General features: G+C 46.4%; 2 protein-coding genes across 3 annotated transcripts in view; one reads left to right on the top strand and one right to left on the bottom strand.

The window, feature by feature from the left end:
- LOC143030292 (uncharacterized) overlaps window positions 1–20,000 on the top strand; it is a 68,312-nt gene that overhangs the window by 31,740 nt on the left and 16,572 nt on the right. The window lies entirely within an intron of this gene.
- LOC143031398 (uncharacterized) lies at window positions 14,282–15,949 on the bottom strand. Its single transcript, XM_076195160.1, has 2 exons — window positions 15,047–15,949; window positions 14,282–14,694 (listed from the first exon to the last, which is right to left on the bottom strand). Exons 1-2 carry the CDS (start codon window positions 15,947–15,949, stop codon window positions 14,686–14,688), a joined length of 912 nt encoding a protein of 303 aa, XP_076051275.1. The 3' UTR covers window positions 14,282–14,685.

Genomic DNA, 20,000 nt, shown 5'->3' with positions numbered 1-20,000 from the left:
CATGTCATTAATGTATACAGCGAACATGATCGGGGCCAGTACTGATCCTTGCGGGACACCGCTTTTTACTTCTTCCCAGTTGGAGAATTTTTCTCTAATTACAACTCTCATTTTCCTCCCAATCAGAAAGTCTTTCATCCATTCCAATATTTTTCCTCTGATGCCACCTTTTGACTCTATCTTATTTATTAGTTTCCTATGAGGTACCTTATCGAATGCCTTTTGCAGGTCCAGAAAAGCACAGTCTGCCCATCCATCTCTTTCTTCTATTATGTCTACTAATCTTGAGTAAAAGCAAATCAGATTTGTTGTACAGGATCTCCCTTGTCTAAATCCAAATTGATTTGGGTTCAGTATAGATTTTTCTTCCAGGTACTTAACCCATCAGTTTTTGATCACTCTTTCACAAATTTTTGCTATTGTGCTTGTTAGTGAGACCGGTCTGTAGTTAGATGGGTCTTCCTTATCACCTCCCTTATAAATTGGTACAATATTTGCTTTTTTCCAGTCCAATGGTACTTTTCCTTCTTTAAGTGATGATTTAATTATATCATATATTTTGTCAGTTAATTCTTCCATGCATTCTTTCAGTATCCAGTTTGCTATTCCGTCTGGGCCATGTGATTTTCTGACATCCAGGGTTTTAATTTGATCACTGATTTCTTTTTGTGTTACGTTTATTTCTTTCATTGCTGGGGATAATTCTCTCTCTCTAACTTCACTGTTAGGCGAGTTTTCCATTGTGAATACTGATCTGAAGTGGTTGTTCATTATTTCAGCCATTTCCAGTTCTTCTGTAAATTCCTTTTCATCTTGGCGCAGTTTTTCTATTGTTTGTTTTTCAGTTTTCCATTTACATATTTGTCTCTGTCTGTGTGTGTGTGTGTGTGTGTGTGTGTGTGTGTGTGTGTGTGTGTGTGTGTGTGTGTGTGTGTGTGTGTGTGTGTGTGTGTGTGTGTGTGTGTGTGTGTGTGTGTGTGTGTGTGTGTGTGTGCGTATGTGTGCGTGTGCGTGTGCGTGTGTGTGAGGGTGGGTGCGTGGGTGTGTGGGTGGGTGCATGCAGATGTGGGTGGGTGGGTGCATGCAGATGTGGGTGGGTGTACGCCTGCGTATTTGTATGTATCAAGACTCTCTTGGGCTTAATTACTTGCTTTGCTGCCGATACACCAACTAGTGAATACCTCCCGTGAATTTTATTACTTCCTGTGAAGTTTGTTACTTCCTGTGAAGTTTATATCTTCGAATAGTGACAAGTGATTGTGTTGTGTTTCTTGCATTTGTATACGTATAGCGTTATACAGTTATAGGTATAAGATAAAGTGTGGTGTTCTAGTGATTTAGAATCAAATCATTAGTCTGTTACTGTACTCCAAAGGTAGGAGTTATAGTATAAGGTAAGCAGAGTAAGTTTCGTGTATTTAGCTTATTTAGTGACCGCTTTTGTTTCTTTGGTTGATTTATATTTTCTCTTTGCCGTTTGTACAGGAGATAAAGGAGCGTGGGAGTCGCCGCGTAGTCTGTGGTATCCTCCCGAGGATCTACGCTGGCTCGTGTTGGAAAAGTAGAACTATAGGGATCAATGAAAGGATATCACAGTTGTGCACGCAACTGGGATACCACTCCATGATCCTTGGTATCTCTTTCCCAGGCGTCATGACCTTTATGCTTCTAATGGGATCCACCTTCCTCGCAGAGGCAAAAATGTTCTTACAAATCTCATTGTGGGAGTTAGTAATGAACTAGTTCCCCTTTTGGAGTAGAAACTCAAAGGGAAGGGGAGACAGAGTGTAATGGCGATAATAGAGTAGGGCGAAGCAATAATATAGAGCAATATATCAGTATAGGACAAAATATTATTTTAGGATATATTGTCGGTAGAGGACAAAATATTACATTAGGATGTAATTTTAATGAAGGACAAAATATCACCATAGGATGTAATGTCAGTAGGGGACAGAATATGATTTTAGGAAGTGATGCCGGACAGAATGTCAACGAACGACGGGTGGCCGGTGTGGGACGCGGTGACGGAGGGGGGCAAGGTGTTCATGAGAGACCGGATGACCGTGGGGGACCAGATGTCCGTGATGGGGCAAATGTCCATGAGGCACTGAATGTCAATGAAGGACCAAATGTTAATATAGAGCAAGGTGTCAGTAAAGAACAAAATTATAATGTAAGGCATGATGTTGGGAATCAAAACGAGTCTTTGACTCGTTTTGAAATAATCATGAGTATCTTAAAACCACGTACTTTAATGCTCATAGTATTAGGAATCTCGATATCATAGGAATAATGGAGACATGATTAAATGGTAAAGAGTTTGAAGCTGAATTTAATATTGCGGGAGTTAAACACTCATCAAGATAGAAACCACGTTAAAAGCAATGTCCATGCCTGTGTTTTAGAGAAAGTGAAACAGGATGTTATGATAGCTTGTGGGTAGAATTAACCCAAACAAATGGACGAAAGATGAATGTAGGTGTAATATATGGGCCAAAAACATTATTATCAGCAGACGGCAAACTGTTGTTTCAAGAGCTGTCTAGTTTCTGCAACCGGCACTTATTAATAGTGGGTGATTTCTATTTCACTGACACTGATTGGATGACCCTTGAACATGGCCATATAGGTAGTCGCTTGATAGATTTTCTTGGTGACAATTACTTAGTTGAGAAGGTAAAAGAGCCCACAAGACATGGAGATTTACTCGATCTATTAATCACTAGCCGCGAAAGTATGATAACCTCCAAATTAATGTAATCAAACATCCTACATTCTGGTGGCAGACAAGCGGGATTCCACGTGCTGAGGAGATACATCAGAGATCTACACTTCGGCCGAACATAGCCACTTCCTAATTCTACGCTGAGCCTCGTCAAGCATCAAACTACGGGGCAACACTCTTCGCTGCATCGACCAGAATCCTTCTACATGCAATATCCTTTCGCTGCATCGTCCAGCACCTTAGTACGAGGCAATTTCTCTTCGCTGCATCGTCCAGCATCCTATTACGAGGCAACCTCTCTTCGCTATATCGTCCAGAGTCCCACAGTGAGGAAATCCATCTTCGCTGCATTGCTCCCATGAGAGAGACTTTGCCAAAACGACATATAGAGGAGTGCACATAGCACACATAAATTCCAGACATTTCCTCATTCTTAATGGGTTCACATCTTAATTATACGCTGCGCATGTTCGAGCACATTACCTACGCGGCAAGTCTTCTCCCATCGCACGAGCCTACAAGACTCAAACCTCGCCAGTGGCAGCCAACGCGCGAGGCTACAAAGATTCATTCCCATTCCTGAAAACAGCAAAACTCGTGGACTATCAAAGAAAGTATTTTTCCACCAATCAAGCCTATTCGCCTTAGTTATGTAAAATTTTACTCTTAAGCGATTCCATATAATACACACGTATTGTTTACACCTTCAACCACACACCCACTTCATAACTCTCCCCTACATTTACTGAACCTGTTCGTATCATTGGACAGGAATCAAACTATTAAGTCAAAGCACTCAGGTTGCACGATCTTATAGAAACAGAATTACACAAACATCATACTAAAAGAGTTCATCGTGGCCTTGACATAAAGAACGTTCCATCATCAGTTAATACTACCCCTACTACAAAGGACCCTCACCAAACCTCTCAACTTCTCCCCCTACTCCTCTCCCCCGTTACAACCTCCGCAGTCGAGCCACCCCTTCATAAGATTGCATCTTGACTAGGTGAACGGAAATGATATCTACTTCCACGTGTTCTTAAGATTAAGTCAATTCTATTTTAAACAGTAGTATTTTTCTATAATGAAATTGCTCAAAATCTATGTATGTTTATTTTATGTCAAATTATTATATTTCTGTCTCCTTTGAGCATCAACTTCGCTGTGGTCAGCGAGTGGTAGCTGTGCCGAGCATCTGTTGCAAGAAATGCCTGTAGACTGAATGTCAATTATTCATTCTATACTAGCGCGCACACGTTCACGCGTATGCATTAGCTGCATGACGTCAGATCTGGTGGTATCAGCAAGCTTTCAACGGCTGCCTATTGTGTGATCTGACCCTCGGCCAGAAAGGGTGACTTCACGCAACCTGCGTCAAGCGACGCCTTGCGAAAACGACCAGGAATATTACTAAACCATAGCTTGCGACAAACTATTCATTACTTCGATAGGATAATGCTTCTTTCTGTATATATGCATTTTCTTCCTGTATGCATCTACTGTATATATTATACTTGGTGCTCACACTCAGTTCTATACTGTACATAAATCTAGCCCAAAAGAATATATAGGATTATAACCGTGTTGTCAACCGATACTCATTCTCTTCGTCGCGCCCTATGTGGCAGGAGCACTAGTCTTGAGTACGCTACTGTCGAGACTTATCAATAAAGAGAAGATCCCAAGCGACACCTTTATCTCTACGCCTCCAAACTAATATAGTCAAACAACGTGCACATATCGGAATGGTTAGTAATGGCATATTGATATAAATGGCGTGACAGTATGTGTGTGTGTGTGTGTGTGTGTGTGTGTGTGTGTGTGTGTGTGTGTGTGTGTGTGTGTGTGTGTGTGTGTGTGTGTGTGTGTGTGTGTGTGTGTGTGCGCCTATATATCTGCGTGTGTGTAAGTGCATGCGTGGCGTGCGTGCGTGTGTGTGTGTGTGTGTGTGTGTGTATTCACCTTGGTCTTTGGATCACGTGTTGGACTCGCGATCGACAGCTATTTCCCTCCCGGAAGAGAGCTCAGAGCTCGTATGACCGATCTATGGGTAATGCTATGACCTTTCGCACACACACACACCCAACTCCCCGCCCACGAGAGTCAGAGTAATGACCCGAAGCGCAGCGATACCGAAATAATTTCGGCCCTGGGCAGGATTCGAACCAGGTACTGCGAGCACCTGTGTGTGTGTGTGTGTGTGTGTGTGTGTGTGTGTGTGTGTGTGTGTGTGTGTGTGTGTGTGTGTGTGTGTGTGTGTGTGTGTGTGTGTGTGTGTGTGTGTGTGTGTGTGTGTCTGTGTGTGTGTGTGTGTGTGTGTGTGTGTGTGTGTGTGTGAGTGTGTGTGTGTGTGTGTGTGTGTGTGTGGGCGTGTATGCGGGTGTGTGTGCGCGTGCGCACGTATCTATGCAGGTGTTTGTGAGTCACCATGGTCTTCGATCACGTGTTGGACTCGTGATCGACAGCTATTTCCCTCCCGGAAGAGAGCTCAGAGCTTATATATGGCCGATCTATGGGTAATGCTGTGACCACAAACGCACACACACACCCAACTTCCCGCCCACGAGAGTTGGAGTAGCGACTCGCAGTGCAGCGATACTGAAATTATTTCAGCCCTGGGCGAGATTCGAACTCAGACTGCCGTAGTGGTGGCCGCAAACGCTACCACTGCGCCGTTGAGTCGTGTGTGTGTGTGATTCACCACGGGTTTGGATCACGTGTTGGACTCGTGATCGACAGCTATTTCCCTCCCGGAAGAGAGCTCAGTGCTCATATATGACCGATCTGGGTAATCCTGTGACCTTACATGCCCACGAGAATTGGAGTAACGACTCGCAGCGCAGCGATACTGAAATTATTTCAGCCCTGGGCGGGATTCGAACCCGAACCTCCGTGGTGGTAACCGGGAATTCTACCAATCACGCTATAGTGTGTATTTACTTAGTTGCATTTTACGGGAAGAGAGCTATGCTCGTAGTGACCCGTTTTTTTTTTTTTTATCTTTCAGCATCCAGTTTGATCTTAAATTCTTGTATAGCTTTTGCACTCACTGTTTCCTCATTCAGTTTGTTCCTGATATCTATCTCTGTGTGGGAAGTTTTTCTTTTTTCAGATCTCTTCTGTAACTATCCTTTTTAAGTTTCTTTTCGTGTCCTCTTGTTTTTCTTCCCCACTTTAGTAAGTCATCTCTATCAAGGACTTCCTTTCCTTTCATAATTCTGTAGATGGTTAGCATGTCTCCTCTTTCTCCTCTTTGTTCCAGGGTTGGTAGTTCGAGTTTGCCCAATCTTTGTTCGTATGTCAATTTGGAGTGTTGGTGCCATCTTTGTCGTTGCTCTTTGAATTCTTTCTGATTTCTTTATATTCTTTTAAGTACAAGGTGTGTGTATGTGCGTCTGTGTGTATGTGCGTGTCTGTGCATTTGCTTAATTGTAGCATACAAAGAGCAATGCCTGTGGAGTCCTGTCTCTTACCGTCCAAGTATAATCCTTAGCTTCAAATTGATGTATACTTCCAACTTGGGCTGTGTGTGTGTGTGTGTGTGTGTGTGTGTGTGTGTGTGTGTGTGTGTGTGTGTGTGTGTGTGTGTGTGTGTGTGTGTGTGTGTGTGTGTGTGTGTGTGTGTGTGTGTGTGTGTGTGTGTGTGTGTGTGTGTGTGTGTGTGTGTGTGGGCGCGCGCGCGCGTGTGTGTATCCATCAATATACCAAGGGCTTTTCCCCTCACAAGGTAAGTAATCAAAGTCAAAAGGCATATATCCACTCCCACCCATTTCATCTCCACCCATTCCACTCCTGTCCACCACCTTTTCTTCCTCTCATCTTAGCTCCTCGTAGATGACGGGTCATTCCTGTATCCCGCCCACTGCCCTGGATCAAAAGCAACGCAGCAAGACAAAGCATATCCTCAGCAATTTCGCTTCATTTTATCAGCAACCCCCTTCTCCATTCCCTCATTCTGAAAAATAGAAGACGGGGAGAATTCCCTTCGGGCTGCGTCAAAATATTATTCATATATAACCACTGCACAATCCCCCCCATCCCCTACCCACTCCCTTGCATCGCAGTATCATCTATACACAGCCATTCTCCACTCGTCCCTATCTCCTTCTTTCTCTCTTCCTTTCTCAACAGACATCCCCCTCTTGCTCAGCGCTTCACCCCATCCATCCAGCTCATCCTCGGTCGCCCCCTCATGTTCACTCCTTCCTGCTCTACCTTCCACACCTCTTCTACTAATCTTTTTTCACTCTTTTTTCCATGTGTCCAAACCATCCGAATACTCTTTCATCACCCCTATTTTCTTTTCCACCCTAGCTCTCCTCTTCGTCTCGTTTCCCACTCTATTCAACGTAGTAACCCCTACCATATTTCTCAGACATTTCACCTTAAACACATTTAAACTTTTCCTCTCCGTCTCTCTTAAAAATTTAATCTCTTTCCCATGCAGTACAGTCGGCACAATCACTCCTTCATATAATCTCTTCTTTGCACCCATTCCCAAATGACTTTCTCATTACACTTTTTAATATCCCAATCTACTTCCACCGCCACTTCTATCTTTCCTACTACATACCTCATATACCTAAAACTATCTCCTTCCTCCAGCCTCTCTTCTTTAAGATTTACTTCCAAATCATCGCCATCCTCTCCCATTGTACACCATCACCTTGTTTTCCCCCACATTTACCTTCAACTAATCTAGTTTCTTCACAATTCCTCAACAGGGATGAAACATCCGTACAATAATATCCCTGCCATGTGTGTTCACACACACACTTATATCACAATCATGCATGCGTTTGCGTCGCCGGCAAGCCTAGTGGATCTCTCCATAGCTGTCAGCCTTGATCGCTTTACGGCATCGCAGAAATACAACAGCCCCGCCGCAACCCCGCCCCGGCAGTTGCTGCTGAGGGCAGCAGCAGTGGCGACGGAAACCCCCGAGGGAAGCCCTCCGTCGCGGACGAGACCTGATGGAGCTCACGTTCACAGCGGCGCGGCTACGAGTACGGTCTTGCCTTCGGAATGCGTGCGTTCGTGCGTGCGTGTGCACCACCATGGGGGCACGGGTGCGTGCTCATTCGCTTGCACTTTCACATACGTGCATACGTGACTGAATGAATGCGTGTAGGCGTGCCTAAAATAAACATGCCTACATGACTATGGTGTGTGTGTGTGTGTGTGTGTGTGTGTGTGTGTGTGTGTGTGTGTGTGTGTGTGTGTGTGTGTGTGTGTGTGTGTGTGTGTGTGTGTGTGTGTGTGTGTGTGTGTGTGTGTGGAGGGAGTAAGGACGCGGGGTGGGGGTGGGGGTCTTTTCTTTACCCACAATGTCGACAGATCGACAGAACGTGCCAAATTAGGTTGTTCCCACGCCAGTCAATAAAACGGGGAGTCAAATCAGGCCATCTCAGGATAAAACAACTGCCATCGATGGTGGTTGATAGCGGAATCCCCCCCCCCCCCTCCCTGCCATCTCCCTGACTAATCCGGTCCGGTCCGGTGCAGAAACCCTTGCGATCATCATCAGCAGCAGCAGCAGCACGGGGTAGGATTCAGGATTAGATCCAAGGTCGATTCACTCCATTCCTGAAGTGGACAGCCTTTAGAAAAGGACTCGAACTAAGGACATTCAGGACAGCTAGCGAACACTGTCACCAGTGAACCAGCAGCTTCCAAAGCATTACCAGTCTTCCAAACCCCTTCGCCCCTCACTAACTCCCTCTTCCCAACCGCAATTTCTAATTATCCACCTCCCCCTTCTATGTCTCCCACCTTCTTTCTTCGCCCCTCCTCCTTCCTCTCTAAAATTTAAAGAACATTGAACTGAGAGCCCTTTGTCTTGTCCCGAATGGTCTGTTACAGGACCGGTCTGTTCCTTGGGGAGTAACACAGCCTTTGTGCCTCGTCTCGGGGTGGCTTGTTCCGCCTTGGGGAGGACTCGGGACCCCACGCGAGGACGATCCGAAGGACCTTCCTACTCGCTCTTCAGTCACTTGCGTGTTTTCCATCTTAGCCGCTTGTCCCTCAGCCGATTTTTTTAAAATAAGGAAGCTGTCATATTTGATGCCACCCCAATCAATTCATTGTGCCTCACTTGCGCAACCAAGAGTGACACAACACGAAGGCAGAATTCAATGTCTCAGTCTCGTTTCTAAAGAAGTCATGACGCTGATAATATCTTGGAACAATTCACTGGAAAAAAAAAATATTTTTTTTTCCTTCATTTGAGGACAAAGGGAGGGACGGAGAGAGGGAGGGAGGGAGAGGTAGGGAGGAGGGAGAAAGAAACAGATGGAGACATGGAGGGTGAAAAAAATGTGAGTCAGAGAGGGAAAAATTAGGGAAATCCGCCGACACCACCGCTCCACTGATCTGCGACAATTTGTGTCGCGCTTCTACCAGGCGATTTGGTTCCACACCGAATCCTGGCCACACGTATAGTGAATCTGGGAGGTGCCACTGCCATTAGATCATGATCACGATGATGACGTCACAGCTAGGGCCTGATTTGCCATCGTGCCACACGTGGTGCCTTGCTAGGCTGGGATGGCACCCCTAACTCCTCCACCGCGGGGACGTCCAGTCTACTGAATGGAATCGTTGGGCACTGCTGGCCAGATCAAGCACCAAAGAGACCGGGCGTTGCCGCACTGAAGGGGTTTGTAGTCACAGGACAAGACGAGGCACGGGAAAGGCATCCCTCCCCAATGAGATTAAAGACAAAGACGAAGACGAAAAAGGATAGGAAGACAAAGATGAAGAAAGACAACTACGATCAAGGAGGAGACGAGTAAATAATACCTAGAGGGCGAAAACGACGTAAACGAAGAGACAGGAAAAGATGAAGACAGAGACGAAGGAGGAAAAAAGAAATATTAAGAGGTCAAAAACTGACGATGACAAGGCATTGTCATTACTGCTTACTTTCACTACTCTTAGTATAAATATAATATTGTTAGCATCAGTCATCTTCTTTCCTCCCCTCCTCCCCACTTGCCCCCCCCTGCCTCCAGACCCACCCCTAACCCCCCACATGCCTCTAAACTCACACCCCCAACCCCGCCTTTTAACATTTCGAAGGGAATGCGACCTCGTCAGTGCTGCCTAGGTCACGTGTCAGGTCACAGTACCACGCGACGCGGGACGCTTCTGAATCCAAGTGTTGAGCGTCATCCGCCATGATGTGCCTTGTGCCCCGAGACAATTGAGGTCACTGGGTCACGCGCGACATCACCACATCACGCGGCGCACCTCCCTTGCTGCCTGAGGGAGGACCACACAGAGAGAGGTCGGGTCGTACAGTCTTGAGGCTCACTCCACTACCGAGGGAGGTTGGGTTAGTGGCACGAAAATTGTGCAAAGGAGACTGATGAAACAAAGCAGCATTTAAAAGTGCGGTGGAGGGAGGGTAGTGTCCCTGCCCGTCACGGGAAGGGATACTCGAGAAGATGGGCGCTATAATTACCCCTCCGTCCAAGCCTGCGTATGGGATACTGGCCACGCACGTTTTATGCACTCATTACAATGGGGGCTTATTGACCAGGATCACACAGTGTTCTCTTGTGATTAGAGACTAATCTCCTCTACCCGGAAAAAAATTATCACTTTAAATTTTCCTTGTCCTTTCGTTCTGCCAGTCTCTCCCTCCCCCTGGCCACCGCGGTGATGTTCTCAAGGAGGCAAAGGGCACGGCCGGCGAGATACCACGACAGGATATAACCCAAGCGTTGCGCTACCCTAGAGGACTCCATCCCACTACACCACGAAAGTCAGGGCAAAGCCATGTCAGTTGCGGCAATTTTTTTTTTTTTTTTCTTAAGCTGATGTTAGGATCACTTCCCCGCCTGGCTAGGACTGTCGAGCACCATCGTGACATAGCCCGCAGTGTGTCCCGGGAATCGAACACACGACCACCTGCTCATGAGTTCAACACGGTAGCCACTGGACTACCGCACGGCCCTAGAGGATGAGAAGGAAAAACTTTGTGATTATAAAGAACTGAGCCCTCACCCCCCTCCGCGCGAGGTGGATGGGTGAAGTTTCCCGAAGAGGGATTCCGGAGGGAAAGGCCTGTAGAGTCGCGACTGCAATCAGCGTCGCTGTCGAGTAGCGCCGAATGAGATGAAGAAAATCCTCTGGGGAAAAGGGACTAGACTTGTCATTGCGAATGTACGTGTGGAGGGACATGCCTAGGTCAGGCCGTGACTTGTTATCCCCTTTCAATACGTTGACTCACTAACTTAATCCCTCCGCCACGGTGACGCAATTTTTTTCTTTTCCTCCTTTTGTTTCATCTTGACATCAAACGGTTTTCTTCAGCTGAGGGCTTATCCCCCCACCTCCACAACTGACTGATGTTTGGAGGGGTCCACCCCTCGCCATAACAGCGTCCTTCGCATATTTTGTTCTGACTTTGAAACCAGGCGTCCTCCTTCAACTAATGCGGGGGGGGGGGGGGGAAGCTGCGCTGTACTTCATTCACTCAAAGGAAGCGGAAAGTGGGGGTGTTAATATCATCAATAAACAAATGCACAGAAAGAAAAGAGGAAATCAAAATCTCCACCGTAAAGTTTTCCTTCCTCCCCTCTCTCCAATCCTTCACTGTCGCCTCCGGCCTCGCACCTTTACCCTGACGCAACAGTCAGCCCCGCACAAAGAGCAGCTCCGTCATTTCTGGGCACAGCTCGTTGGACTCGCCTCGTTCCTAGATGAGGAGGTGGTGGTGGAGGAGGTAGAGGAGGAGGAGGAGAAGGAAAAAGGGAAGGAGGGGAAGGAGGAGGAGGAGGAGGAGAAAGAGGAAGAGAAGGGGAGGAACAGGAGGAGGAAGAAGACGAAAAGGAGGAGGAGGAGGAGGAGGGGGAGCATGGAGCACTTAAGAACAATGCACTAGAATAGGGCTCACCTTTGGTCGAGTACTCACTCTTTCCATTCAACTTAGTTTCATTCAATGCCAACACATCTTCCTTCTCACAAGCATACTGCCTATCTCTTCCCTTTTACTCTCATCTCTACCACACCCACGTACATTAAAAAGCCCAAACCTTATTCCTTGACTTCTTGTAGGGCTACAGAGAGCAAGATGCCTAGTCCCATCCTTCCTCCCGTTTTAGTACACAATTCCACCAACCTCTTGCAGTCGTTTAATGGAGGTTGGAAGGTAGAGGTGGGTAGGAAAAGGGGACACTGATTATTTCAATGCCAGGAGCGACATGTACAAAAGGAGGCATTCTAACTCACGTTGTCGTTGCCGCCGCCGACGTCAGGCGATTCTACTGGGTCGAAGGAAGGACCTCGCAATGGGAAATCGTTCTGGCTTCGCCCTTGTTGAGGTCTGACTGCAAAAGTTGCAATGAGTGACCCCATATGATTGTTGCAGATTGTTTTACCAGGGTGCTATTTGGCGTTCATGTACATTAAAAAAATGGACATTTAAAAAAATGCCCTGAAGGTTTACTATTGTTTCTTGAAGTATCATTCAGGAAATGCGTATCTAATACTCGGCTGGCCACATGCCAAAAAATGACGTGGTTACGATGATATTCAGGTAACGGCAGGTCACGGCGGCAGCTCACAGAGACAGACACATTTCTCGTCACACTGAAGATGAATAGTAATAGTAGTAATAACAGTAGTAACAATAATGATAATAACAATGATAATAATAATAATAATAATAATAATAATAATAATATAATAATAATAATAATGATAATAATGATAATAATAATAATAATAATAATGATGATGATAATGATAATGATAATAATAATAATGATAATAATAATAATAATCACAATAATAATAATAATAATAATAATAATGATAATAACAATAATAATAATAATAATAATAATAATAATAATAATAATAATAATAATATAATAATAATAATAATAATAATAATAATAATTAATAATAATAATAATTATAATAATAATAATAGTAAAAAAAAATAATAATAATGATATTGGTAGTTATCTGAAAATGCCGCTTGTCTTAAAACTTAAGTCTTGCTAACGAAATACAAATGTCATCATAACAACCACATCACTTAAAACAGGAACCTCAACCTCCTCCACACGAGGGTTGTACCTCAATGTGAATAAGAATCGTTAGACGACAACCAAAACTATGTGATCAGAGAGTGCGTCGTCACCGCACTGAAAACGCACGCGCGCGTGCGCACACATCGGGATCAATGGACTACATGACGATCCAGTAAAATCCTCTGGCTTTTAATCAACATAAGATACAGTACGTGTGGCGTCATCGAAGTCGTGGTGAGGGAGGAGAGATGGGGCGGCGAAAAGATCGCCTCGTTGGCACCCCCTTGATCCTGCCCCACCTGTGATGGCGTCGCATTCTAGGTCTTGGTGTGGTTGACGCCAGTTGAATACAAATAACTCTCTTCTTTCAATCGTTCGTCGTAGATAACTAACGTGATATTGTCCCACAATGATTCGTGGGACAATATCACGCCGGAGAAGTGGAATCGTAGCGATGGTACAGGAAAGATTTAAGGAGGACAGTAGAAAAAAAAAGTATAATATAAGTTAAATGTGACCAGTAGTTTGTGAGTAGACTAGTCTCCACTATCAAAAGATCGCTGCATGACTTAGGTCCGTGTGTGTGTGTGGGGGGGGGGGGGGCACAGGCAAAATACAGAAAAATGTTTGACGACTCATAAGATCAAGGTTAGGGTTGTTTGTTGTTCACATTGTTTAGCCTTTTATTTCTCCAACGGTTGTTTCAAAACTTTTTTCCTGTATATTTTTTCATTATTTTCTTTTTATCGGTCTATGACAATGCACTCCCTCTCCCACCCCTATTCCCCCACCCCCCTGCGGAATACCGTGGTTCTTTATGTTGCTCAGGCATGCATTTTTCTGACCGTTATATCAAAGTTTTGTATCTGCCTTTTTAAATTGTTTTTGCGGAGCCTCTAGCTATTGCCCAATGTCTCATGGTAAGCACCTTGCCAAAGTAAAAATCCAATGTCAACAAATACACAATAAATAAATAATATAAAATAATGGCGGAGGGGGAACGTTTTTCCCAACGTCACAGTATGGTTAAGACTTGCTTGTGAAAAGAAAGAGAGAAAAAAAAAAATGGACGGGAGGAAACGAAACTGAACGGCGAATAAGACCAAGGCTGCACTGTATTACAATGATCTGCACAGGGCTATGTTTGCTCGATGCTGCCCCACCTGGTGAGAGAGAGAGAGAGAGAGAGAGAGAGAGAGAGAGAGAGAGAGAGAGAGAGAGAGAGAGAGAGAGAGAGAGAGAGAGAGAGAGAGAGAGAGAGAGAGAGAGAGAGAGAGAGAGAGAGAGAGAGAGAGAGAGAGAGAGAGAGAGAGATTGTTTTAATAAATTTATTACGCCCGTGGGCGGCAAACAATAGTACATCTATCACAGCATTGTGTTAGAGGACATGTCATATATTACACACATTCTTTAAATGGAGACATAATACAATAATCATTCAGGATCCCCCGAAATGATGATGGCGAGATAGTGGTACTATGTAAGTGTTACATACAATCATCATGCCCCGTCTACGGGGAATATTGTCTGTCACTATGGGTCACTGGAGACAATAATACCAAGGGTGTTCGTGTTAGGACGGTTACACAGCCCGCACGGTGATCACCGTGGCATATCATCCGTCTGGGAGCCCCGTCACACAGGTCGACTCCCAAGTCCGAGCCGAGCACTGACATTATTGTGCCTTCGTACCATGGTCTTGCGTCGGCGTTACTTGTGGCGGTTGGGTAGGAGGTGGTCGTATGGGGATATCGGTAGACCGTTCCGCATCTTTCGGTGTGTTGACATGGCATGAGTGGCTGCGTGTACTCGTATCTTGTTTTAAGGCATGATAGGGTGAGCATTGCGCGTGACGTCCATGACGTAGGTATAGGCTGCCTTGGTAAGATGGTCCACCGTTTAATAAATTCATTGCTTCTGAGGGCGACAAACAATAGTATATTAGTCATAGTATTATGTAAAGAGATACAAAAGGAGGTATGATTGGATTTAACAATCAAAATCCCCCAAAATGGGGGTGGCGAGCTAGGAGTGTATCTAAGTTGTCGTCACTAAGTAAATATTTACATACAGTTATCACGTCTTGTCTCTGTGGAATAGTGTCTGTCACAATGGGGCATTGGAGACAGTAATGTTCAAGAGTGTTGGCGTTAGGGCGGTTGCACAGCCTGCATGATGAGTAATGTGGCATATCTTCCGCGTGGGATATTTGCCACACAGGTCGATATCCGAGTCTAAGCCGAGCACTGACAACATTGTGTCTCCGTACCATGGGTCCGCGTCGGCGATACTTGTGGCGGCTGGGTAGGAAGTGGTCGTGGTGTTGAATGGAGACACTGGTGGCTCGTTCCGCATCCCTTCGGCGTGTTGTTATGGTGTGAGTGGCTGCGTGTATTCTGTTTTTGAGGCATGTGAGAGAGGGTACTACGCGTTCGTTATCTAAGACGAAGGCACAAGCTGCTTTGGCAATACGGTCCACCGTGTCGTTGCCAGCAAGGTCGACGTGTGAAGGCACCCATATGAGAGATACGGCCATAGATGCTTCATGAACAACGGCGAGTTGGGTCAGTATGGCCTGTACAACACGATAGTAGTTGGGTCTGGGTGAGGAGAGGGCGTGTAGAGCTGGTTGGGAGTCACAAACGATCACACCATTTACGTTACAGTCTACAAGATATGTTACTGCGTCGAGGATTCCGTGTAGCTCACAAAACGTGGAGCTTGATGTGACAGGTAACCTGCGGCCAATCCATCCAGCTTCCACAGGTGGCTGTAAGGTGGGTGAGTACATGGCACACGCTGCTCTTCCATCAGCCTGTACTGAGCCATCCACGTAGATGACATGCGCTGCGGGGATCTTTGAGGATACGCTGTCGATGGTCTCTAGTGCTAGTTGCTTTTGAAGTGCAGGAAGGTCATCTTTGGAGGTTGGTGTGAAGGTGACGTTAGGGAGGGAGATTCGCCACGGGGGCAAGTCGGGTTCAACCGTTTCTTCAGGGACGTGGATGTCAAGGTTTCTGAGTGTGTTGCACACTGTAGTGACGAGGTTGCGGCCTCCTGGTCGAAGTGGGAGGCGGGGTGCACCGTCAGGTTCGAGCGACGCTCTGATGGTAGCAGTAAAGTTTGGGGACAGATAGGGCGATCGGAGGCATTTTACAGAGAGAATGGCCATGTTAGCATATATTCTCTCTACAAGCGAGGGTAGACCAAGTTCACTTTGCATGTTAACGATGCGAGTCGAAGGAGGGAACCTAAGATAAATCTCATTACTCTATTTTGGAATTTTTCGAGAGGTTCCAAAGCTCTCCTGGGAAGTTGACAAAGGGCAGGTGATAAGTAGTCAACGAGTGATCGAAGAAATGTGGTGTATAGAGTTCTGACCATTGGTAATGAAGCGCCGGTGGAATTTGTGGCAAGCCACTTGATAGGGGTAATACGGGCCTGCAGACGATCAAGGAGATCATTAACAAGGGGATGGATACGTTGTCGAGTCGGTATGGCTGGAGTGATCCGGGCTGGTACTCCAAGGTATGTGTACTGTGTGCAATGAGGGATAGCATCACCTCCCATGTTGAACGTCGGTAGTGCTTGGAGAGTACGAGATGAAAATATTCTGCTCTTCTCAGGGGAAATGATGAGACCACAAGCGGTAGTTGACGTGTAGAAGCCATTTAGGACGAATTGGAGGTCAGCGGGCGAGTTGGAATGGATGCAGATGTCGTCCGCGTAGCAGAGAAGGGTTGTACCGGGAACGTTAGGAAGAAGTGAGAGTAAGCGGTGCATCAAGACGTTAAAAAGAAATGGACTTAGTACGCCACCTTGCGGGGTACCGAGTTTGAACTGCTCGTAGGAACTGCACACACCTCGAAAGAGAACACGTGACTTCCTGTTACTCAGATAACCTCGAATCCATCGAAGGAGGTTTCCTTGCACTCCGAAGGTAAGCTGGTCAAGAATTATTTCATGGTTGGCTACATCGAAAGCACTTTTGAGGTCCAGGAAGGCAACTACGCTGGTGGGAGAGAGGCGGGTGTAGAGCTCAGTAAGGCAGTGGTGCGTACTTCGACGTGGGAGGAAACCATACAGCTGCGGGAAGAGTTGACCTCGTAGACGATTCATGAGCCGGGCAAGGATGATACGTTCAAGCACCTTGCTGAAGCATGAAGTTAGGGAAATGGGCCTGAATTTATCAGTACCTGGTTTCGGTATCGGAACAATCGTGCTTAAAGTCCAGGCTGCAGGTACATGTCCACGAAGGAGGCAGAGGTTGAAGAGGCGAAGGAGGGGGTTGCCAGGAACTTCCAGTAGGAGTCGGAGCACTTGGTATGTAATGCCGTCATCCCCGGGGGCAGAAGTTTTTGTATTAGCCATGGCTAGTCGTAATTCATTCTCCGTAATCGGGACGTCGTCTTCTTCATCTGGGTGGAGAAGTGCAGCCATTAGGTGGAGATTACGGGTGTTGCGACGAGTGGAGAGTGCCTCTTGGATATGCGTAGGAAGATTGTTAGTCTGTGACTGTGACGACCATAAAGTAATGAGGTCCTGTGCGTAGGCGTCTGGACTGTGATGGAGGGCGCTGGGAGGTTGCTTCTTAACGACCCTTTTTACAAGGCGCCACATGGTTGCGATACTAGTCTGGTGATTTATGGAATCAGTGTATTTCTGCCAAGACTCTGTGTAGGCACAGTTCTGGAGGGCGACCATATTATCCCGTGCTATTTGGTACTGATGTAAAGAATCAGGTGTGGGTTGCGTCTGAAAAGTATGACCAGTAGTCTGTGTAGCTCTCTCCGCTTGGATAATACGGTGGTCCAACGTCCATGAGTGAGGTACAGGGCGGCGTGGTAGGTGAGCTTTGGTTACATAGCGGCTGTAGAAGTCGTGTGTGGTATTCACTAAGGACGTGTATAGTGCGTCGGGGGATAGGAAGTCAAATGTGGGAAGGAGACTAGAGATGTACGAAATATACGTAGGGCAATATTTAGGAGGAATGGATATATGGGTCCGGTGATGAGGAGTTGGAATCCGAGATGGTATGGAGTAGTATAAACTAAGAGCAATATGGTCGGAGAAGAGAGAAGGAATTGATTGACAGGCGACACGGGATGGCACGAGGCCAGACGTGATGATGTGGTCAACTGTGCCTCCACGTGCATGTGTGGCTCCACCAGTTTCCCATCGTGTGAGTCGGTACCGATGTATGTAGTTGAGTAGAGGGATTCCACTACGGTTGGGGACAGGGGAGGCATCACCAAGAGCAGGATGTCGAGCGTTGAAATCCCCCATATAAATCACTCCACGATTTGTAGGTACTGGGAGGGCAACAAGATTAATAACACCAGGGGCAGAGTATACGTTGCAAAGTCGAAGTTTACCATTGCCCACAGTGACTTCAATTAACTGAAAGGTCATAGTAGTATCCCTGGAGCATCGAAGGAGCTTGTGTGGCATGGATGCGTGGACGTAAGAAATGAGGCCATTCCTGGCTGGATGTATGTACGAGACATAGCCAGACAGCGTAGGTGCTGTGTCGCATGGCTGAGCACCACCGGGAAAGGCTTCTTGAATAAATATTATCTGGGGGTGATGGCGATGGACATATGCCTTCAGTGCAGTGAGTTTCGTGTTATGGCGTATTCCGAAAGCATTCCAGGAGATGACGTGAAGCGATACGAGATCAGAGAATCTTATTACTATGTGCTTTGCGAGAGCCGGATGAGGTTGGTGTTTGAATGTGGGCGCTGCCAGGCGGAGCATGGGTAGAGGAGTTCAAAGGCGACGAGAGCTTCTCTAGATGTGAGGTAACTGTATCAAGTCGCTCTGTAAGGGCTGTGACAGAGGTGATAAAAACTTTGTGAGATTCAACTAGACTGGCAAGTGTGGTTGCTGTGGTAGCCTGTTGGTTAACTAAACTTTCGATACGGGCATCTATGGCATCGAATCGCTTCGTGAGGGCTGAACAGCGGGATTCGAGAGATGCAACAGCTTGGCGAAGAGCTTGTACTTCAGCAGAGTCCGTGGTGCTGGGCGTCGTGAGAGAGGTGGCTGGAAGTGGTGGTGGTAGTGATGATAGTGGTGGTCCAAGTCTTTGGGAAGTGGCCGTGGGTGTTCGCTTAGTACAGCCATGCCAAACGTTGACCCCTGGTTTATGGCATCGGGGGCACTTCCATCGGGATGTGTCTGGTGGTGGGGATATGGAAAGTTCTGAGGTAGATGCGGAGTCATCGGACGTGGTGGGTGGAGTGGGTGGGCGGTGAGGGCAGGAACGAGTGTCATGATTCTCCGCGCACCAGGCACACTTTGCGAGAGCGAAACAGTATCTTGAGATATGTTTGAAGCCCCAGCATTTATAGCACCATGGAATTTCATCTTTCATTTTGCGAAGCTCACAGGGAGGGAGGAAAGGTAGGAAGGGGAACTCTAAGGTAGGCGGCGGTGGTTCAAGTAGGCTCCACGTGATGACTAGTCGGTTGATTGGCGTCCCATTTTGGACGAATCTGCGAGCTGTATGTATCCCTGGATATTCCTTGGCATGAGAGGCATCGATGTTGACAGGGTATCGAGTGAGGAGGTATGTAGGGAATTTACGTGGTCTTTCCGTGGAGTCCTGAATGACTAAGCGTAAAGATATTATTTCCCCACTCGTGATACTTTTAATGATGTCTTGTCGTTGTCTTGAAACATAGACGAAACGAGATGTAATAGCTGACATCTTCACCTCAGCCAGCTCACGATCGAGACGGAAAGACTTGGCAACGTTGGAGAGCCACCGAAGTTTCACGTCACAGCTTGAGTTGTCAGGGAAAGTTAATTTGACATGTTTCTCTCGGGGAGCAAAGGCAGTAGACAGTGACAGCGAAGTAAATGAAGAGATAGGGGGGGTAGGGGTGGGAGATGGTGTGATATCATAAGCTTGTGGCTCTGTCATTGGATTCTTCTTCGATGATTTAGCAGCAGGAGAAGGTGGTGGGCTGCTATTATTGGAGACTTCATTTAGAGTGCGTTTAGCGGGGGTAAATGGTTGTGGTGCAGAGTTGCCAGATGCAGGAGAATTTCCTTGAGCGTGATGGTTGTAAGTCGTAAGTGGGGGCCATATGTTAATTGGATTTTCATCGTCACTCATAGCGAGATCGGCTTCAACGATGGCAATAGCCTGTGGCCCTGAGTAGTCCATGATTACCACACGTTAAGATTATTCACAGGAGTTCAGGATTTATGAGGCA

The sequence above is a fragment of the Oratosquilla oratoria genome, chromosome 1, assembly GCF_046742065.1.
Source record: "Oratosquilla oratoria isolate Oo_2021 chromosome 1, ASM4674206v1, whole genome shotgun sequence".
Classification (NCBI taxonomy): Eukaryota; Metazoa; Arthropoda; class Malacostraca; order Stomatopoda; family Squillidae; genus Oratosquilla; species Oratosquilla oratoria.
The sequence above is the reverse complement of the archived record's forward strand: the minus strand, read 5'-3'. Positions and strand labels throughout refer to the sequence as shown.